We start from the raw sequence: 23,621 nt of genomic DNA, 5'->3' as shown, positions 1-23,621 counted from the left end.
TGTTCCATAATAACAGACCAATGTCCTGTTTGTTTAAAGGAAGAGGATTAGGGGAACAGACATGAATTAACCAAGCATTTCTCACAAACGGCTGTGAAGAACTATGGTACTTGCAAAACTGTTTTAAAAAGAGGGAGGTGAGGAATTAAGGTTGCTCTTTTTGCGTGTTGTCTTTTGATGCCCAGGAAGCAATATAGACTTTCTGGTTCATTTTTCTTCCCTTGATGGAGTTTTCATTGGTTTTAGCCTAACTTCTTTTCTCTACATCTCAAGAGCATGGGAATGAGTGAATAAACATTTTTTTCTTTAAAAAGTAGCCAAAGTAAACTTGTTTTTTCTGATAGCGGCCTTGTCAGTGCTTCTGTTGAACGTTACATTTAGTTAAATTTAAATGGGATGCTCCCTAAGGAAAGCTGGGAAGAAAGTTGCAGTCTCGCCTCACTGCTAGATTTTGTGCACATTGGCATAGTTACGAATTCCCTGTTTCCTGACTCCAACGCAGACCAGCAAATTGCTAAGTGTTACTTGGGGTTTTGGGGATGGGATGGGCGTCTTCATACTGACTGCCTCTGATGACCTCAGGAGTTGTAAAGAACTAATTTTATCTTAACTGTCACACTAATTTTGTAACCTATTTCTACCTCCCCCCACCCCCCTTCTAATTCCCCTCTAACAACAGTATTACTAAATTTAATGTTAATCTGTGGTGTTTCTTTAATTTGTCATCTGTGAACTGAATTCTTTGTATTTAATGAGATAACATGAAAATGTTTTGCAAATGTAAGATGATTTCATTTATTTCTCTCTCCTGTTTATCCTTTCACAAACTGATCGGCTGTGAGTCGTGGTACGAAATCTGGTCATCCTCAGATTTTCAGATTCATAATTAGGCTTTTTTTTTTTTTTAAAGCTAATATACCCATTGAATAATAGAATCTCAGCATACAGTGTTGAAAGAGAACTCAGTCATCGGGTCCCAGTACTGCTCACTTTTCTGACCCCAACTTTTAAAGTTAACTAGAAATCACATTTAAAGAAGAATCAAGGGGCGCCTGAGTGACTCAGTGGGTTAAGCCTCTGCCTTTGGCTCAGGTTGTGATCAAGGTCCTGGGATCAAGCCCCACATCAGCACCCTTGGGCTCTCTGCTCAGCAGGGAGTCTGCTTCCCCACCCCACCCCCGCCTGCCTCTCTGCCGACTTGTGATCTCTGTCAAATAAATAAGTAAAATCTTTCAAAAAATTAATTAAAAAAAAAAAGAAGAACTTATGCATAACTTTCGAGGCAATTTGTAAGCCAAAATAAACATTGAGGCAAGTAATGAATTATCCTTCCTGTCTACAGTTGTCTTTTTAGCTTTATTGACACCTGGGCTCTAGATATGATATGTGAGAGGACTGAGGAGACTCTTTTCTTTATTTGAACTCTGAAGCCTTTACACTCTAGGCATTTTGCAGAAAGGGATTTGGTCTTCATCAGCTGCTGTGAGCTGTAGCTCCAACACACCTCTTCACTTTTTAAATACTGCCAGAGAACTCCCATCTGATTTTTTTCCTCTTTTTGTGAGAGAGAAGCTACTGAACATTTTTGCAACAAAATATTTTAAAATACAGAGAGGAGAACTTGTAAGTTACAGAACTAAATGTGGGGGTGGTTAACTTTGTTCTTTATTTTTTCACACTGTTCTGTTTGTAAATGACCATTTTGATTAAAAATCTTTCCTAGAACAAAGTTGAAAATGTGTGTCCAAAATTGTTTTAATCTGATAGAGAAAGAATATATGTTGCTCAGGTTGTCTATAACATTGAAAACTTAAATGGTATTTCTTTAAGGTATAGCTGATAGGTCAAAGTTACACAGTCTGTTTGGTAGTATTTGACATGTTTGTTTTGATTTGGGGCAGGGCTAGTCTTGTGATACTTTTAAATAAAGGAAGTTTGATTTGAAGATTTACTTAGTAGGTGAGGACTGAGAAGTACAGTCCAATTAGTACTAGTTTGTTTTTGAACAAGAACATATGCTTTCTTGACTAACAGCATGTGTTTAGATGGAGGATTCTTGGCTACATCTATCAAAAAGCAGGTTTAACCAAATCACATTTTTTTAAAATTTTTTTTAATTTATTTATTTGTTAGAGAGAGAGTGAGCGAGCACAGGCAGACAGAGTGGTAGGCAGAGGCAGAGGGAGAAGCAGGCTCCCCGCCGAGCAAGGAGCCCGATGTGGGACTCGATCCCAGGACGCCAGGATCATGACCCGAGCCGAAGGCAGCCCCTTAACCAACTGAGCCACCCAGGTGTCCCACCAAATCACATTTTTAATTTTTAGAGCTTTTTTCCCTCTCCTCCTCTCTCCAAAGAAAGAAAATGTGCAATTTAAAAATAAGCAGTTGTTAATGTAGAAACTATTCACTCACTGTAATGTTCTCCTGTCACCTGCTTCTCTTTCACATGGGAAATTTTTACAAGTAGTAAGCCTCCTTTAGAATTATTGTATCAAAGAGTTCAGCATCTACTTCTCAGACTCTGATAAACTTAATTGTAAATAGGCAGGTATTCTGGGTGACTTAAGTCAGAGCAAACAGTTTTTTTAAAACAGGATCTTTAGTGGCATAAGGTCATTTCTGCTCGGTTGAGGGTAAATCAGAGCAGTAACAGGATAAATGGCTTCTTGATGAGAATGAATAAAAGCTGCACATTATAGTAATATAGTAGTCGCTACTTAATGAAAACTTACTGTTAACAGAATGATAGAGGTTTAAAAACCTAAATTCATGCTTCTGTCTACAACCTCTTATTTGGTGCATGACTTGAGGCAAGTCACATCTTTTCACATCTTTCTCAGCTTCTGTCTTGTTTTTGTTTTATATGTATCATAGTGTCTGCCCTACTAAGATGTTTCATTTTCATTCAACAAACATTTATTGCATTTCATTTAGGGACTAGGCACTCTTTGGTGCCCTGAGTAGATAAATGGACCGCTGAGCTAGCCCTTGAGCCCTAAGTCTGACAGGGAGATCATTGTGTTAAAGAATTAACTACACGAGAATGGATAGTGAGTGACATAGGAGTAGTTTGAGAGTAAAGACAATGGAAATATCAAGTGAGTGAGTCCTTGAATGTCAAGTGTCAAGGCCAGTCTAGGCAGCAGAGCCCAGAGCAGTGATTTCCAAGCCAGGGCTCCTGGACATCTATGGGATCTGCAAAGGTACAAATGGGGATCCATGAGATTGTCAGTATTTTTAAATAACTGAACGGAATTGGATATCCAGTGAGGAGAAGGCTAATTAAACAGTCAAGTTTCTTGGCTTTGAACTAGAATTGTATCAAACTTAATATAGTAATCTTAGCTATGTCTTCTCAGAAATCTTCAGTATTTTGATTGGTACTTAAATATTTCCTCTAGAAATGGGGGAGTTCATTAGAAATAATGTTTATTGGTCAAAATGAAATTGTTTAAGATGTGAGATAAAGGATAAACTAAAAAGGAACTTTGTTGAAAATTTAAGAAACGTGTGTGTGTGTGTGTGTGTGGCAGTGGGGTAGGGGATTTTGCCTGATTATGAAAGGCTCTGTGTGCTATACCAAGCAGTGTGGCCTTTATTCTGTGAGCACAGGAAGCTTCAGAAGTTTATCGGATTTCTATTATAGAAACAAAATGTTGGAATTGCAGAGGGGACAGAGACCTGAGGCAGGAAAAGATGCCAGAAAGGCTTTTGAAGGTGTTCTGATGAGAAGTGGGAATCAGTTCTAGGGCGAAGGCAGTGGTAATGAAGAAGAAGGAAAAGATTCAAAAGCTTCAGAAATAGAACCAATAGTAGCTGACTGTTGTTTAAATGTAGAGCATGAGGGAGAAGGTAGACTTGTTGTCTGATGTAAATGTTAAGTGACATTGGAGAACAATGTAGGAGTGGAGATTCATCTGAACACATTGTGGGGTAACAAGCATGCCCTGCTGAAAATGCAGAACTAAAGCGAGGAGAGAGTCGATGGACTGTAAACACCGTATAGGTTTGAGAGCTGTCATGTTACAGGTGAAGTCAAAGCTGTGGGCAGTGTCTAAAGCCGGAATTCCATGGCCTGCTTCCTGGAGTTTGAGAGCGCTAGGAATGATGGGATGAAGGGAAATGGCCTTGTAGAAGCCGGGGTAAGGAGAAGGTCTAGAATAAGGAGGCCGGCACTTTTTCAGCTGCTGCTGCAGACAGATTTGATGAGGAGAATGGATCTGGCAGGAGGAGTTTGTTGAAAACCTTGAGAATAGCTTCGAAGAATTGGGTCATGCGTAAGAGAACAGTGCTTGCTGTTGAATCATCCAAACAAATGCCTTTGTAAACTAGAGCAAGGTGTAAGGGAGAGATAGAAGTTTCTAAAGAATTTATTGGCAGAGTTGGCCAATAGGCCTTCTTCATCCAGGTAATAGATTATTTTTTTACTCTAAGGAAACAGCCCTTTGAGGTAAGTCAGTATCAGCCAAGCCAGTCTTATAGAAAGACTCAGCTTGGGTACTTGTCAAGCTCTGGCTCCCAAGCCCCGCCTGGGGATGGGACCCAGGAATGTTTACTGGCTTTTAACAAGCACCCCAGATAATTTTTATGATCAGGCAAGTTTGAGTTACGCTGACCCAGGGAAGTAGTCAGATCTCACCTGTGAGAAAGCAGGTGGAATGAAGCTGTGAGCAGAACAAGTGCAGAGTCATGGGGATGTGAACACTGGTCTGATTTCAGAGCTCCAGTTTTCTCCACGGGAAATGCTGCCTCTGCAGTCCCTTCAATTCTTGAATATGTTAAGGGCTTTTATCTTGTTCATAGAAACCTGAAAATGGAGCAAATGGATTGTGGGGATATAAAATGGCCTTTTATTCTCCCTATTTGGGGAGTGGGGTTCATTTTTCTTCTCTGATTGATGTTTGTTTTGAACACTCACTGCTGTCCTCTGTTTATCCCTGCATTCAGCATTATCTGTCTACTTGATGCTTTTCTCAGTCGGTAGTATGTCCATGAGCATCTCTCTCTTAGAATGTGATTAGACATAGTAGTCTAAATCGTAGCATCTTTTACGCCCTGTCATGCTGCTCAATTTCAGCCACAGCAGAAGGGGTACTTCCTTCCAGAGACATGCTTGGGAAGGAGCCCACACTGAATATTATGGCTAGCTTGTAGCAGATGAGAAAGTGAAGGGTTTTTTGTTTGTTTGTTTGTTTGTTTGTTTTAATGCCTGACGGAGTTGTAGGGGATTTACTCTTATTCCCATCAAGAGGGTTAAAAAAATTAAAGATACCCCATTCAAATCTAAGAAGCAGATTACATTAAGTATTGAAAGCAGTTAAGAGAATAATATACTTAATTGTTCCTGCCCCATGTTTGTATTTCTTTTGTTACTCAAATTTGTTACTTATTCTTTATAGTACAAAATCTAAAACTACCTTGTTTAAAAAAACACTTATTCTTTAGATATAGTACAAAATCTAAAACTATCTTGTTTAAAAAAAACAGAATCGTTGACTCAGTTAAATGCAATAAGTTGTCAGTGAAAGAATCGTTAGATATTAAACTCCAAGTGACTTATTAAAATGTGGTTTTTATATATACACACAGACACATATGCGTATTTTATTGTTGGATTTTTCTTTCTTTTGAAGATGAGACCTAGAATTTTACCATTCTTCTCTGCATACCTCTAGCCCAAATACGTACATACTCAGAAATATTGCAGGGTTTTGTTGTTGTTGTTGTTATAAGTAGAATGGCTAGGGTGATAAACAATGTTCATTCTGAATTTAAAACAAAAAATAGTATCTGAAGTGTTGCAGTGATCTAAATTTTTCATGGTTTAACACTGCTTATACTAAGTTTTATTTCAATTAGAGTGGTTTTCATTCAGCCATTTATTTGTGGTTAATGGTTACTGAACAGAATAATTAGACATTTCTACAGTGGTACTAGGATAGAGTTAACTTGGCTCTGAACCTTGGATCACTAACTTAATTAGATTCTGTTGCATTTATTTGTAAATTGGCACATCTAAGTTACGAATTTTTTATACCCCTCATTATAAAATAATTTTCTTCCTCATAGTATCCGTCTTCCCGCCTAGTTCCTGCTATCTCTCTTTAGACAGCAGGGTAATGTGTGGGGAGGGTAGTTGAGTTGTTCCTTTTATTTTGGTTAGTTATCTAAAATTACTAGAGTTTGTAATGTGTCAAAAATCTTTATTTTCACAAATTAGACTCAGAGTTACCATTTGAAAAATTCAGAATGAGAATGAGTATATAGTTTGGGAAGTAAATTAACAATTTTATTTATTCACTTGGTAAATTTATTCATTTGATAAACAAGTTCTTTGAAAGGTTTCAGATGAGTTTATTGAACTGTTTTGTCTTGGTCAACTTATAGCTTCACTTTGAATTTGTATACATTGTATTTCAAGTGAAATAGAAAAGATGAAAGTTGTATTTTTAATCCTAAAGTGGAACATAAATGTGTGTATTTGGAATTTGCATGGCCTTTGAAGCAGACAAATATACCTAACAAATTCCTAGAACAACTGTATAACACATTCTTTCATTCAACAGATATTTTGGGTGGGCCTGTTATATATCTGGGAGGATATGTTCCAGGCAGAAGGAACAGTAGCTGCAAAGGCCCTGAGGGAAAATCATGGTGTGTTTGGGGAATTAGAGAAGTCATTCTGGAGAAGTCATTCTACCGTATAAGTCTGGTAGGCAGTTAGGTATGTAAGTCCAGAGTTCAGGGAGAGATACAGATTTGAGAGTTGCCAGCATATAGATGGTATTTTAAGCTATGAGACTGGATGAGGCCATCAAAAAAAGTACATGTAGGTAGAGAACATTTTGAGAGATAGAAGCAGTGAGGAGGAACCAGAAAATAGAATGGACAAAGAGTAGCCTACAACTAAGAAACAAAAATCAGGATAGTACAGTGTCCTGGAAGCCACACAAAGAGTATGTTGCATGAAAGGCAGGAGATGCTGCTGGTCAGATGCTGCTAGAACAGGTTAAGTGGACTGAGACCTGACATGGGATTTTTCAAGATGAAGGTCATCAATGACCCCAACAAGAACCTTTCAAGTAAAGTGGCAGAAGCAAAATCTTGATTAGAAATAGTTCAAGACAGAAGAAGGGGAGAGGATTTGGAGACAGAAAGTCTATGAACTCTTTTAAGAAGTTTTGTTCCAGAGGCAACATGGAGTGGTTTGGAAGCTTAGAGGGGGGAGAATAGTTCATTTTGTTTAACTGGTTTGGTTTTTAGGTTGAGGAAAATAATAGCAGGTGTGAACACTGAGAGGAATGCTCTCGTAGAGGGGGGAGTCATTGATATCAGAGCACGAGGAGAGATGTGAAGACTGGCAAATAGGGATCTGCTGTCTGGGCAGAAGTGTGGGTAGTGCATGGGACCATGAACAATTCACCTGCAGTAATTGGAGGAAAGGTAGAATTCATGGGACCAGGTAGTATAAAGAAAGACTTGATGGTGGAATTTCTTTTGATTATTGCTGAGATGAATGATCTTGGAAGATCTAGTGTTGGAAATTCAGGAGAAAGGAGAAATAACATAGTTTAACCTAGGCCATTGGTTGTGTAGATAGACCAAGGTAGTACACTGTGATGGTGGGGCAGCATTAATAGCCCTTTTCACATTGGTGGCCATGATTAAAGTGAGTCCAGTCAGCATGATTATGTTTTACTTTGGCCACATTCAACTGCCAGGAAGCAAGAGTGAGAAAATGCAGATCATTGAATTTAACCAGGGTTGGAGTTCTGCTAAGTGTGATGAGTGAGGGGCCAGGAAGTGGTCAAAATGAAGGACTGTGGGATTTAAACTCAGTAAAAAAGAAGTGAGGGCCTAATGGTGGTAAAGCTTAGGGTAAAAGTGTCAGATTGATGGCCTGTAGGCTCTGGTGGGGTCAGAGATTAGTGGGAAACAGAGGAAATGAGCTGGAAATGCATTGGTGGTGGGAACTGGAGTGCTTGAAATTTCAGTGGGGCAGGGGAGTTGTGGCAATTGATAATGCCAAGGGCTAGGACCTTGCCATGGGAGTGGATGAGGCAGGGTTAACAGATAATGAAAACTCAAAGGATGTGTTAATAGTTACAGTTAAAACCAGGAGCTGAAATCCTCAAGGAGTGAGGCTAGTGACCCAAAGATCAGTAGACAGTTACTGGGAGGGGTAGTGGCTGGAGCAATCTGATCCTGAGGATTTTTAGAGAGGAGAGAAAGAAGGTGGTCTGAAAAGTGGTCTCTTTGCTTTTGGAAGTGACGTTCTCAGGAAGATCCAGGTTTCTACTCAAGCAAGAAGGCAAGTGAACGGTTTCCGGTTTCAGGGATTGGGGAAAGGAAGAAGAGGACAGCACTGGGAATATTGAATTCCATGTGGGGATTACAGTGTGAGAACAAGTGGTGACTCAGGAGTCTGGGGCTTTTCATAAGTGACATAAACAGATAAAGGCCGTATTGCAGTGGTCTTGGTGGGCTTTAGACCAACAGCGACAGCAAGACTGCCAGTGTTGTGAGGAGGTGGCGCCTCTCCCCCAGCAGCCAGAGGTCTGGGGACTGCCTGGTTTTCTTTCCAGTGTATACTGTAAGTGCTTGATACCATAAATACCTTTTAAACTTTGTCTTATTAATTTTTAAATTTATAGATCATTAGTGATTATCAGCACTCTAGATGGGCGAATTGCTGCCTTGGATCCTGAGAATCATGGTAAAAAACAGTGGGATTTGGACGTGGGATCCGGTTCCTTGGTTTCATCCAGCCTCAGCAAACCAGAGGTAAGAATTTTCTATTAAATGTTGGTTCAAAAAAGCTATAATGAGCAATTGCTGATACTAGTAGTATGTGTTTGCTGGTAGAGCTGGGGCTCAGGGCCCGATGGCCTAGGTGTGAGGCCAGTCTGCCTTTTATGAGCTTTATCACCTTCTGGCAACTACTTAACTTTCCTGTTCCTCAGTTCCCCTTCTTTAAAATGAGCGGCTGATATCATTTACTTCTTAGGATGGTTTTGAATATTAAACGAGTTAATCATATATACGAGTGACTGAGAATACTACCTGTTACATCAATCAGTTTAGCTCATTATCCGAGCTATAATATGATCATCATTTCTTCCCCCTTATTATCGCAAAGTGCCTAGGAATAACAAAACAAATATAAGTAACTTATTAACTGTGTCTTAATAGTTAGAAATACATAGTGCGAAATCCCATAAATTATTCCCTGCGTTTTGCCTTAAGCACACATCCTAATTGTAAGCATCAAATTTTCTAAGAATGTCATTTTAGATAAATTTGATTATTTGCAAAAACAAAGAGAGAGCTGGTGCTTCTAAAAACTCCACTGACACATGACTTCAAGACTTGGGCAGCAACTTGGCTCCTCAGAGCTTTAGTGTCCTCATCAATAAGTAAGGACACTGCCTACTTTGTTGAGGTTCGGGGTGGGTTAAATGAGAGAAGTTTATTTTTCTCACCTTTTGTCTTGACTCTGATAGATGAAGTTTCTATCCTCTTCTGAGCCTTATTCTCTAGTTTAAGTCATTAAACTAAGTCCCTCTTTGAGTTGTAACTGCTAACATGGAAGCTGTCACCTCTATTTTCCAGAATACCCTCAGCCTTCTATCTAACCAGTCTGTTCCTCTGGGACACTCTATCCGGGTGTTCTTTTTTTTTTTTTTTTTCCTTTCATCATCAATTGTTCCCTTTCAGAAAGCTTTCTAGGGGCCCCTGGGTGGCTTAGTCAGAGAAGCATCCAACTCTTTATCTCAGCTCAGGTCTTGGTCTCAGGGTCATGAGTGCAAGCCCTGCATTGAGCTCCACGCTGGGTATGGAGCCAACTTAAAAACAAAACAAAACGAAAAGCTTTCCTGCTGGTATCAACTTTGAAAAAGACAAAACCTAACATGAGGGACTTAAGAATGACCTGATTAGTGATGATGGAATTTTCTGAAGGGAATACTGCTACCACTACCCCATCTGCTCTTTGTAAACTCAGCCTGGATGCTTTCCTAGAGCACCCAGGCAGGTTCTTAGGGAAACAGCACTGCCCACCTCTGTGTATGCTAAGCCCTGATGAGGCTTTCAAAGTACTTACTATTTATCAAACCATACAGTTTGCTGAAAATATCTGTGAAGAATACTGAACTTCTGTTGTATTGTGAATTATTAATATAAATAGCTATTTTATTGTAAATTACATTAATAAACTTGAATCAGGTATAATATTCAGATGAATTGCCATTTAAGCTAAACATTCATTGATTTGTGTTCTGCTGGGATTATGCTTGGGTATGCATGTTTTGCTTTATTTTTTAAACTAGATAAAAAAGATGATCAACAAAATCAGAAGATTATAAGCTGTTTACATCTGAGGTAATATTATGGTGTGTCTTAGTGGTACAAAGCATGTGTGTGTTTGCAAAGTAAAATAGACACATGAACAAAAGGTAAATTGCATGGTTTGACAAAGTAGATGCAAATAGTTGTAATATCTTGAGTGCTATTGAGTGTGTTTAAAATGTTAGCCATTTTTTTAAGTACAGTTCAACTTTCTCATTGTTCCTAGTCCATACCATTTTCTGTGGTTTATTAGGGCTCTCTTGTTTTAAGTACCCTCCTTTCCACCCACTGCAAACCCTAGATCCTTTGGCTAGAACACTTGTGAAATGTTGAATCTCAAGTATATACGTGAAGTTTCATTATGTCACTCTTACACAATAAATGAAAAGCTCACTGGCCGCCTTCCATGCAGGAGAAGAATCCTGAGGCCTCTTTGCATTATCTAGATTTTCATTTTCTATTTTATGGGGAAAAAATAGAAAATCTAAAGATACTGACCCTCTGGGGTAACATGACAGGTTTACTAGACTTTACTGCTGCCCCAGGTTCTTGAGACCATTTCTTGAAACAACACTGTTTTCAGAGTTGTAATATACACCTTATGTACTTTACACACAGTATAATCCTCATAAAGATCCTTCTGAGGTTGATGTGTTGGTGTCATTTTGTAGAAGAGGAAATGGAAGCTCAGAGAAGTTATCTGCTTGAAATTGCAGACCGGCTGGATGATAAAGCTGGAATTGAACCCGGGCTTGTCTGACTGCTCCATTCTGCCTGCTCTGGGGCCATCTCCCTATTGTGGGTACACCTCCGCATTATAAACTCAGACTGCTCATCTAGTAGAGCAGGGCTCAGACTGTATTGTTCCAGGACCCTTTCCATTCTTAAAAATTGTGGAGAGTTCCAAAGAGTTTTTTCCATAGGTTATGTCTATCTAGACTTAAATCATGTTGGAGATTAAAAAAGAAATTTTAAAGACTTGTTATTAAATCACTTAAAAAATGAACCCATTGATGATAGAATAAAAACATATTTTTATGAAGAATTGTTTCTAGTTTAAAAATATTTTAGTGAGAAGAGTGGTGGCATTGTTTTATACTTTTATAAAGCTCTTTAGCTTCTAGTTTAATAGAAGAAAATGGTTTTCATATCTGCTTCTGCATTCAATGCGTTGCATTGTTGTTTTGGTTGAACTATATGAAAAAGAAAATCCAGGCACATGCATTTATGTAGTTAGAAAAGGAAGATGTATTTTAGAAGCCTTTTCAGAATGATTGGGTCATTCTTTTCTGATACTATACCAAAACAAGTGGAAAATTCTTAAAGGTTAGTTGCACTGTCGGATCTGAAACCATATCAGTGAACATTCTGTACTCTGTTACGTCAACATCCATATGTCTGTCTTGCCTTTTACTCATGCATGATGTTCTAACATCATTTGATAAATGTTGATTCAACAAGTTATACAGATCTTCCAGATGTTGACCTATTTCTTGGTAGAATATTTTAAAAATCAAATTTGCTATTATTACCACTGATCTCATCAGAAAAGTCTGTAAGTCCTGGGAAACTGTTGAGCTCATGCTGGTAGGGAGAGGTTTTCCCAAATTCTAATTTTCACTTGAAAACTTAAATTTTATCACAAATACAATCTGTTGTTTTCCTTCAAGTGAGAGGGTGACTTTGTGTATTTCTGAAAAAATGCCTGACAGATACCCAAGTCTCATAAACATCTTTTTCCCCTCAGTTTTTTAAGTAGAAACAGAGCTCTGTGAACAGACAGTTCACAACTCGACCACACAAGATGTGTTTCATTCGGTATGTGGCAGGGTGCTGGTGCGTACTTCCTCTGTGGGCGTGCCAGAAGAGTAAAAAGATGTGTGCTCAGGTCCCGAAAGAATGAAATTAATACTTTCTATTGTTTTATCAGAACATTCTTAAGGGAAACTTTTCTCTTTCCCTTTTTCTTTTCTTTTCTTTTCTTTTTTTTTTTCCTTCTTGCTGTGAGTATATACCAGTGAAAAGTACAATGACTGCTAGTTTGGTGCTTGATTCTCTTGATTTTCGTGCTAAGGCACCAGCAGTTTTAGTCACCATTGCTTTTGCTTTTTCTTTTTCTTTCTTTCTTTTTTTTTTAAAAGTAGGGCATGGAGCCCAGCACTGGGGCTTGAAGTCATGACCCTGAGATCAAGACCTGAGCTGAGATCAGGAGTCAGACGCTTAACCACCTGAGCCACCCAGGCGCCCCTAGTCACCATTGCTTTTATATCCTCAGTGCAAATATCACTGCAGTAAGAAAGGAAATAATACCTTAGTAGCAAAGCTTCTTGACTTTCTGCACCTCTAAAAGCATATGCAGCCCACAGTTTGAGAATTGCTGATCTAGTATGGGATAGAAATATTATAAGAATATTTGTGTAAGATGAACAGGAATGTATTGTGAGCTTGAGTCATCTGTTCCTCCGCAAGGTGTACGTTGCTCAGCATCTACAAGTTGTGTTCAGAAGTTGGACAAAATACAACAAAAAGCACGTGTGGGTGGTTCAGTCGGTTATGTGTCTGCCTTCAGCTCAGGTCACGATCCCAGGGTCCTGGGATGGAGCACCAAGTTGGGTTTCCTGCTCAGCAGGGAGTTTGTTTCTCTCTCTCCCTCTGCCCCTCCTCCCTGCTCATTCTCTCACTCTCTCTCTCTCACTCTCTCAAATAAATAAAATCTTAAAATATTGCAGAAAGAAGATCAAAAATTGCTATTTGAAATGCCCTGAATATGATGCATAGAGCTATATTACCTTTTTAAATGCATCTGATCCGGTATTTTATGAAGGGCCCTAAGTTTTTGTGAGAAATAGTTAATTTTCTCTGTCTGAAGCCCAGTGTTTGGTACAGAGATAAAGGCAAAACCACCCAGATGTCGGTAGGTTGATCCATGGCTCCACATGGGGACCTCTGTATTAGAATGTCGCTCTTTCCATGCTTTCATCAGGAGTGCTATGAAGATGAAACAGATAAAACCTAGAAGGTCAGGGAAGATATATTCCCTGTGGAGCAATTAGTAAAGTCACTTATTAATCTAATGAAGAGGATTTGATAGACTGTGTAATAATTTTTTAAACTTTTATTTATTAAGCAATCTCCACCCCCCCCATGGGGTTTGAATCACAACCCCAAGATCAAGAGTTGCGTGCTCTTCCAACTGATCCAGCCAGGTGCCCCAACTGTATAAAAATTTTTAAGTTACTGGGGCGCTTGGGTGGCTCAGTTAATTGGGTATCTGCCTTTGGCTCAGGTCATGATCCCAGGGTCCTGGGGTCCAGTCCTGGTTTAGGCTCCTTGCTCAGTGGGGAGCCTGCTTCTCCCTCTCCTTCTCCCTTGCCCCTGCTCATACTTTCTCTCACTATCTTTCTTTTTCTCTCAAATAAATAAATAATTTTTTTTAAAAAAATGTAAGTTATTAATGATAGAGCAATTGCTGATGAATCACATGTACTTTTGCTGAAATAATGAAATAAAGCCACACAGGAACTTTTTACACTATATAGGATTGTGGAGGAGGAGCTGCAATTCAGGGTCTTGAGTTCTAGAATGTCAGGGTTCTTCCATTAACTGACTAGATGGCCCAGCTAAATTCTTCAGTTCAATAGAGCTTCAATTTCCTTCTCTGTAAAATTATGGGATTGTACTAAATCTTAAAGATTGTTGTAACTTCAGGGATCAAGTATCATCAGAAGCATGATACATGTAAGTAAATTATCTAGAGGGAGTTTTCAACTCCCCCCCCCCTTTTTTTTATCTACATTTAAGGATTCTTTTAAAAAATAAAGCACTCAATTCATTAGAAGTTACCATTAGGTGCATATGTTATTGCCTCCTGGCCTGTTCTGATACGATCTTTAACCTTCTCTGATCCAAAAGGCATATAAAATAGTGTATTATGTTGCTTTAGTGATGTTTTGATTATGTCAATGAAAAAATAAATTCCTAGAGGATAAGAGAGATTGATGGTTTCATAAAACAAGCGTTTTACATTATATTTAGAACGGTTTGATGTTGGAAGGTTGAGGTGTCTTGGGACACAGATCTGATTTGCCACTCTTTCCTCTTGATTAGGTATTTACACACTTCCTCAAAAGAATAATAATAATAAACCAAGCTAAAACTCTGTGTGTGTGTGTGTGTGTGTGTGTGTGTGTAAATTTACTCCATTAGCTGTAACAGATGTGCCCTAGGTTTTAAGCCTAATACTTACATAATAGTACCTAAGTATTTTGTTTTTAATTTTTGAAAAGACCGCCTGAGATGAAATCTGATTTGTTTTCCTCTGGTAATTTATATGCAGGTTAAACCTAGAAAAAGCATTGAGGAGGTTTAGCTGTGGTTCTTAATTGGTTGTCTTATTTTCTTTTTAAAGATTTTATTTATTTATTTGAGAGGGGGAGAGAGAGATTTTATTTATTTATTTGAGGGAGAGAGAGCGAGTATGTGTGTGTGTTTGTACCAGCAGGGGGAGGGGCAGAGGGAGAAGCAGACTCCCCATTGAGCAGGAAGCCTGGTGTGGGGCTTGAACCCAGGACCCCAGAATCGCAACCTGAGACAAAGGCAGACACTTAACCAACTGAGCCACCCAGGCGCCTCTCCTTGGTTGTCTTAAAATTTTGTTTTGTAACATATTGGTATAGTTTTTCTTTGGGGTCTGTGGGTGACATTTGGATCATACTTCAGATCTAAGTAGATATAATATGCTTGAACTATCCACTTTTCTGTGTTTGGAGCATATTCATAAACACACTGAGACCTTCCTTATCTTTGTTTAGAATGCATGTTATAATTATATACATGTAAATAGTTAGTCCTTAGATAATACCTGTACCTTTAGAGATACCATATCTGTTTTTCGGTTCAGTTTTCTGTTAAAATGCCTTTTTCTTCCCCCTCTTAAAAAGAACAAACAACTCTATTATAAGTCTATAGTTAGAGTTTGGGGTTTTGTTTTATTTTTGGCATGTTTCTCCCCAAGGGACACCGCCTTTCTGTTTCAGACAGGTGCAGAAACAGACAACTATGATGCTAGAGCTTTCCAGCCTCTTCCTCACCCCTCATCAGACTGCATTCATTGAGAAGGGCCTTCATAGGTGGGGGTGAGGAGAGCCTTTGAAAAGGGTATACTCTTAATGGTTAACTTGATTTGCTCACAAAGAATTCATTAGTAGATGGTTAGGGTAGTGCTTTTATTAGGAGAAGATCCGTAATCTCTTTTAAAGATTCTCTAATTTACACTGAAAGGTGTATGGTCATTTTGTATTTTTTCATTTGTACGTAAACCAGCACATTTTGGGCTTGGATCTATCCTTGAAGATTGCAATATATTTGGAAAAGTCACTCTCAATTCAGTCATGTAGCAATGCAATATGTAAATAATTGCTTAGGTTAATTGCTTTTCTTTTAATTATAGAAATGAAACAGTGCTTTGATTTAATTTTGTTTTATTAATCCCTTAGCATGGGTGAAAGCATTGCTGTGAACTAAACCAGTTTACTCTAGCATGCATGTTGCTAAATGAGAAATTGATTTGACCTTATTTTTTAGGAAATTGACTTTGCATGCATATTACCTACTTCATGAATGTATAATGATCTAAATGAAGGGAGAGGAAGTTACTAAAATTGGTGTTTTTCATCGTGAATGTGAAAAGTATGCTTAAAACTAACTTTTACCTCAGTACTCCTTGAGGTATTTTGTTCTATAGGTTGATTGTAGTTTGAGGAAAGAAAGAATGAAATAGGGGCGCCTGGGTGGCTCAGTCGTTAATCATCTGCCGTGGGCTCAGGTCATGATCCCAGGGTCCTGGGATCAAGCCCCACATCGGGCTCCCTACTCTGCCGGAAGCCTGCTTCTGTCTCTCCCACTCCCCTTGCTTGTGTTCCCTCTCTCAGTCTCTCTCTCTCTCTTGCTCTCGCTCTCTCAAATAAATAAATAAAATCTTTGATTTAAAAAAAAAAAAAGAATGAATGAAATAGTCATTATCTCCTTGGCATCTCACTGCTCTGGGTGTTAATTCACAATCTTTGATGACAAGAAATAACCAAAAGACTTCAGGATTTGTTTTTTCTTCAGCATTTCCTTTTTTAAAAAAAAAAAGTCTACATTTCCTCTTAAGTACATCACGTGGGATGCCTTCTCTAATACCCAGATCTACCGAAAGACCTCATAATCCCTCACGTTAGATCATCTAGTAGTTGATAACCATGCCCCCTTCCTTAGTTTGTGAGGTATCATTCTCAGGAACACTTTACTTTCAGCAGAAAAGCTTTCTTTATTCTCCCTATCATGATAATTTCAAGGTTTTCTGGGAAATAAAAAAAGTATTTCCTTAGCACAGTGCTAGAACATTTTTTTTCCTCTTAAAGTCATAAGAAGTCAATTCTGGCATCTAGTCATCTAGTCACTTACTGGTTTTTGTTTATTAAAAGTTAACCATTTTATGTTGAATACACAGTGTATCATTTTTAAGGAAACAAAATATACAAAAGTATGCCTGTTAACTTTAATATTGTTCATCTTTGTGATAAATAAAGTAGTTTACAATCCTTTAGAACTTCTCCGTGATAAAGGAGCATTTTAGGATTGATAGGGATTTCTGGTAAATCAAGACTGGTACAGTTTGGTGTATTTAATTCTTACATTGAATTCATCTTTATTTACCTTTGAGGCTTTGTTTTTAAAGGGGTGTTGTAAATCCAGGGTTGGGAAAGAAATAATTGATATGGCATAGTTAAGCTTTCTGCTTTCTCCTTGAATTTACTTTTGGAGAAGGTATTTAAATGCTAAAAGCTTTTTTGCAATTTTTGAAATTTGGTGTTCATGAACCATAGTTACTTTCTGAAGTTACCTTGTAGAGAATAAAGGAAGGTTCATGATGAATTCATAACTACTCAAATGAAGAGTTTATATTTTTGTTTTAAACATTTTTTTCTTTAGTAAGTATACATATATACGCATATACACATGAATTATGTTAGAGAGTCAGAGTAGAATTACGTATACATAACAACTTTTGTTTGATTATTATTTTATAGTGTATAAAGTGATACCAAAGCCACTCTTATTTAATCTTTACATAACCTTGTAAAATATTCTTTTAAAATGTTATTTTAGAGAGAACGTGCATGTGAAGGGGGTTGCAGATCCTAAGCAACCTCCACACCCTGCGTGGAGCCCAACTCAGGGCTTAATCTCAAGACTCAGATCATGACCTGAGCTGAAATCAAGAGTCAGACGCTTAATCTACTGAGCCACCCAGTGCCCCATAAAATAAATATTCTTATTAGCTCCTGTTTTTCAGATGACAAAATTAGGGCTCAAAATGGGTCAGAGATCTGTCTGATATGATAAAGCCAAGACTCAAACCTAGATCTTTGGACAAGTCCTTGTCCTCTTTCTGATGCTTCATGCTTTTTTATTTTTTATTTTTGCATAGTCTTAAAAAATCTCCCATCATCCAAATATTTATTCTTTACAAGGGAAAAAAAGGAGTTGTACAGTGGGGAAACCCAGCAGATACCAGACATCTCCTTAACCAAGTGATCAAGGTTAACATCAACGAAAAGAAGACTTATCATCCTTAGGAGCCTCCTGATACAATGCAGTGAGAAGGGTACAACATCACTCCTATAGTTTTCTTGCCAAAAATGCATAACTTCAATCTAATCACGAAAAACCATTGGGCAAAATCACATTTAGAGACATTCTACAAAACACCTGACTGGTGCTCTTCAAAAGCCTTAAGGCTTTGAACAACAGCAGGACTAAGGAACTGTCACAGATTGTAGGAAACAGAAAAATATGAAAATACAATATGTAACCCTAGACTGGATCCTGGACCAGAAAAAGGGCATTAGTGAAAATACTCGTGAAATTTAAGTACAGTCTATAATTTATTAATGGCATTCTTCCAATTTCTAAATTTCAAGATGGTAACATTAGGGGAAGCTAGATGAAAGATTTATAGAAACTCTTTGTACTAATTTGCAACTTCTCTCTCAGTCTAAAATTATTTCAAATTACAATTTTAAAAAATCCATACATTGGGGGGAAATTCCCAGGAGTTCCTTTTCTGGCAGTCTTTTCCTAAAGAAAGAATCTCGAATACAAAAGATGTTCATCATAGCGTTATTCATAATTTTAAAATTTAGAAACAACTTGTATGTTCCTTAAAAGGTTGTTGGTTATAGGTTGTTTCTAAATTTTAAAATCATGAATAACACTATGATGAACATTTTTTGTATTTCAAAAGGATACTGGTTAATAAATTATGATCTCTGGGCTCTTGGATTTAAACAGAACCTGTGTGCTGTTGACACCCCAGATACATCTCTGCTGGTAGAGCTGATAGCTGACTTCACATCTCTACATAGAGGGAAGTTTAAAAGTCACATCAAATCAGTATCTGCAACCTCACCCTCAGTCTTCCCTGTGGCTTAGATGAAACCTGCAAGTCATTCTTGAATTCCTTTCATTTCATTGTCTTCCAGACTTGCTCCATTAACAAGTCCCTTTGCTCTTCCTCCAAAACATACCATCGATCCATTTACTCTCTTCAGCACCATTGCTCCTCATGATGCAAGCCCCCACCACCTCCCTTGGACCACTGCACAGGCCTCCCAATTGCTCCCCTATTTCCTCTGATGTCTGCTATCATCACTCTCCATGCTGCCATCTGAATGATGTTGAAAGACTACATCAACCTGCTTCTCCTCTGCCTAAAGCCCCCCAATGGTTCCCTGTTACATTTAAAATAAGGTTCAACTTGCTTACCATTCCCTGCTGGGTCCTTCCAGAGCTGGCCAGGCTTTGAGCTCTGGGCCTGTCCCTTGTCCTCTCTTCTCCTCTCTCATGTGTTCTGCCCATAGTGGCTTCATTCAGTATCTTGAACAATAGTGCTTCATGCTTTTTGAAATACTTCAGTACTTATGTATTTGCATTTTCTATAATAATAGTTATAATTCTTAATGTGCTTTATCCAGATTTGCTGAAAGACATCATGTATATAGCAGACTTAGCATGCTGCTCAGCATATCGAGATCACTTAATATCTCTTAGACAACCCTAGTGGGGGGTCAGAGGTACCTGAACTTAACACATCCCAAACGGAACCCCTCTTTAGTGGGGTGGGAGTCTGGCAGGACTGTGCGCTGGGGTACAGCAGTGCCCAGGACGCATGCGATCCTTGTCCTCATGGAACTCATGTGGCATCATGTGGAGCCAGCTGGAATAATTACAGTGTAAATAATGTAGTTGTGGAAACGGCCACATGGATGGGTGGAACGACGAGACTTAGCAAGGAGGCCTGGCCTATGTAGATACGAGGCCAGAGAAGCCTTCTCAGAAGAGACAATGTTTACAACCGAGATCCCATGAGGAGAAGGAGCTGCCCAGGCAAGAGATGAGCAGAGCAGCAGGGAAGGACTGCTCTGGGAGAGGAAATGGCCTGTGTGGAGGCCTTGGTGATGAGAATTACCGGAAGATGGCATCAGGCATGTGGGCTGGGGGGATGGTAGGAGAGATGAGCCTGTTGAGGGAGGCCGGAGCCAGCTAATAACAGGGCCTAGGAGGCTGTGTTGAGTATTTTGGATTTTATCCTGAGCCATTGGAAAGCAATGAAAGATTTTAAGTGGGAGAGATTCCTCCACATTCAAGATGGAAAAGGTTTCTTGACATTCTTTTCTGCTTTGAGACTTGCCATGAGTCTGTGATGAATCAAAGGGTTTCTTTGTGAGGCTTTTGTATTACAAGCCAGTTATCTCTAACTGTGGAAGTATTTATATTTATAAACCTTCACAAAGTATTCACACCAACTAGCAGTTGGGGCAACCTGGAAGAAAATAGGAAAGTTCCTAAAATTCTACTAAAACCAATCACTTGAAGCACTTTTTTCTCTGACTCATCATTCTGCCGGAATTTTTAAATGTTAGAATTCTAGAAGTTTGGGTATAGGTCACCTTCTCACCCTATTCTCTTTCAAGGAGATTGTGTCTCTGCTCCTATGACAGCAGCAATTCTTATTTTTCTCTTCAGCCCAGACCTTTCCTCTAAGCTGCAGACCTGTACCGGCAAATGCCTCCTTAACGTCTCTGCCTGGAGAGCTCTCTCAGTCACTCAGAATTCACCTTATGTAAACATACTCCTGTTCTTCCTTTCTGTACCTGTTCTTAAGTCACTCCTAAATCCTCCTTTGGTCTTAATTTAATTCCAGAGAATGTCAAAATCCCTTTCTGTTTTGAGCTTGGAGGAACTGGGACAACAATTGGGACAACAGGGATAGGAGTGGAGAAAAGCAGGAGGCCTATGGATCCCCAGAGAGGTAGAAACATCAGCTGTCTGGCTATTTTAAAATAGCCATGGAGGGGCAGCTGGATGGCTCAGTCCCCTAAGTGTCTGACTTTGGCTCAGGTCCTGATCTCAAGGTCCTGGGATTGAGCCCCATGTTGGGCTCCATGCTCAGTGGGGAATCTGCTTCTCCCTCTCCCTCTGCCTCTTCTCTCCCCTTGTGCTCGCTCGCTCTCTCTGTTTCAAATAAACAAATAAAATCTTAAAAAAATATAGCCATGGAGACTGAATTTGAGGATCAAGTACAGTAAGTTAATGTGGGGAGGTTTTTTGTTTTTAAGATTTTATTTATTTATTTGACAGAGATCACAAGTAGGCAGAGAGGCAGGCAGAGAGAGAGAGGAGGAAGCAGGCTCCCCGCTGAGCAGAGAGCCTGATGCGGGGCTGGATCCCAGGGTCCTGGGATCATGACCTGAGCCGAAGGCAGAGGCTTTTTACCCACTGAGCCACCCAGGCGCCCCAGTGTGGGGAGTTTTAGAAAACAGTGTAGGGTTGGTTTTGTCCAAGGTCAGATAGCAAGTGGTGTGCAGAGTCAGGGACCCAGAAATGAAGCTGGGTGAGGTGCGCTCATTACCGTGTGCACACAGCTCCATTTCATTTGTTGGATGCCTGCTGTGGCCCCATGTTAGCAAAACAGCTAGCATGGCCAGTAAAGTAATTGTTCAGGGAAAAGGGGATTTCCATCTAATAAAAAAGTCAACAATTTAACACTTCCAGTGGAATGTTTTTCTTGTACTTTACATCTTCCCAGTCTTCGTGAATTTTGTCTTTTTATTCCTTGAGATCATCATTGGAAGCATCAACTCGTGTTATTCTAGAGATGCTTAGAGTTCTTGAGGTGGGACAAGTTCTTGAGATGTGCCCCTTTAGTGAATATTCTAGAATAGTTTTTTCCTGTCCTTTCTCATAGCCTTTGTTCCTTCTTCCTTATCTGTACTCTTGACAAGTCTGAGTCTTAACACATGCTGTTTATGACCCCTTTTGTTCACCCTCTCTTCCCTTTTAACTTTGTTGCTTCTTAGCTTGTACTTGGGACTTGGCTTTTGTATCTCTCAGGACCAGCGTATTCTTTTTCCCTCTCTCCTGGTCAGGGAACACTGGATGCAACTCTTTAGATTTGAAAGGATTTAACGTCTGAATCACCCCTTGAGAAAATAATAGTGTATGTAAATCTAGCTTCCAAGGCTACAGGAGAGAAACTTCTTGTTTATAGAAAAACTCTCACTAATAAATGCAGGAAGATATAGAATTAGGTGTCATGGTTTTGTTCCTTTACTGAAATAGTAGGTCATCAATTGATAGGCAGATGGTGAAAAGGTGATGCAACACTTTAAAATGGAGAGATCAGGCTGACTTCCCCAAATCTACTGATTAATAGTAACAAATATGACATAACACAGGGGTTGGCAAACTTTTTCTGTAAAGGGCTAGACAGTGAGTATCTTGGGTTTTGTGGGCCTGATGGTCTATGTAGTTGTGCGGGAAAGTAGTCAGACAATACATAAATAAATGGTATGACTGTGGCCCTATAAGGCTTTACTTACAAAAACAGGCAGTGGGTCAGGTTTGGATTCTCAGCTGTAGCTTGCTGGCCTTCGATGTAACAGAAAGTGTGTAGTGCCACCTATGAAGTAGTCTTTTTTGGGGAGGGGGGTGAGGGAGTCAGAGAGAGAGCACAAGCAGGGGGAGTGGCAGGCAGAGCAGGCAGAGGGAGAAGCAGGCTCCTGGCTGAGCAAGGACCCTGATGTGGGACTCCATCCCAGGACCCTGGGATCATGACCTGAGCTGAAGGCAGATGCTCAACCGACTGAACCACCCAGGTGTCCCACCTATGAAGTAATCCTATAAGAAAACCAAACCTGCATCAGATCAAAGTTCCAGGTTTAAAAACACACTTTCAAGAAAATATAGGGGATAAAGGAACAAGTTAAATGACATGCAAAAGCCAGACTCTGGGACAGTCTGCAGATAAATAATATTCTGGTTTCTCAAGCAAATCAGTGAGTAAAAGAGGGAGTTAGAGGGGCTCCTATGAGAGCAGAAAAGAATCAGATTTAACACATAGAGTTTGAATTCCTTGTTGGAGCAAACCAATTGTATATGCTTGAGACAATCAGGGAAATTTAAATATTAGATGATTTTAAGGAATTACTCTTGGTTCTGTTAGATGTGATATTGGCATGGTAGTTACTTCTCAGCAATGAATCCTGAAGTATTTATAGGTGAAACGGCATGATGTCTGGGATTTACTTTAAAACATTCTAGGGGCGCCTGGGTGGCTCAGTGGGTTAAGCCTCTGCCTTCAGCTCAGGTCATGATCTCAGGGTCTTGGGATCGAGCCCCACATCGGGCTCTCTGCTCAGCGGGAAGCCTGCTTCCCCCTCTCCCTCTGCCTGCCTCTCTGCCTACTTGCGATCTCCCTCTCTGTCAAATAAATAAATAAAATCTTAAAAAAAAAAAAAAAACAGCATTCTAGTAAACAAATATATGTCCTGGGTGGATGGAGAGCAGATGAAACAATTGGCAAAATTTGCTACTTGTTGAAACTGAGTGATGGATGCATGAGGGATTGTCTCTTTATGCTTTGTATGTTTCAGAATGTTCAGAATAAGTTAAAATAAAGTTGGATATACCCCCAACAGTATATATGCCCACGATGAGAGGTGGGGTACATAAAAAAAGAAGGAAGAACCAAATTTTAAAAATGTATTTTATACAGTTACAAGAATTTGTGTTTTTATTGCTGGTTATATTCATTTTAGTAGTAGCACATCCTACATTTTTCTCAGTTGAAGTTCCTTCTGTCACTTAGCAATAGAATTTTTATTTTCACACTCTAATTTCAAATAGTGCTCCCTGATTACATGTGCCACTGGTATTCATTATGCCAT

At 39.2% G+C, this 23,621-nt stretch overlaps 1 protein-coding gene across 1 annotated transcript in view; it reads left to right on the top strand.

Annotated features, from left to right (window-relative positions):
* The window catches only part of EIF2AK3 (eukaryotic translation initiation factor 2 alpha kinase 3), a 67,949-nt gene that overhangs the window by 3,405 nt on the left and 40,923 nt on the right, over positions 1 to 23,621 (top strand). The window contains exon 2 of the mRNA XM_080812660.1: positions 8,655 to 8,784. Within this exon, the coding sequence (XP_080668786.1) occupies positions 8,655 to 8,784 (130 nt within the window). The remainder of the gene's footprint in view (positions 1 to 8,654; positions 8,785 to 23,621) is intronic.

Source organism: Martes martes (genome assembly GCF_963455335.1).
Source record: "Martes martes genome assembly, chromosome: 9".
Classification (NCBI taxonomy): Eukaryota; Metazoa; Chordata; class Mammalia; order Carnivora; family Mustelidae; genus Martes; species Martes martes.
The sequence above is the reverse complement of the archived record's forward strand: the minus strand, read 5'-3'. Positions and strand labels throughout refer to the sequence as shown.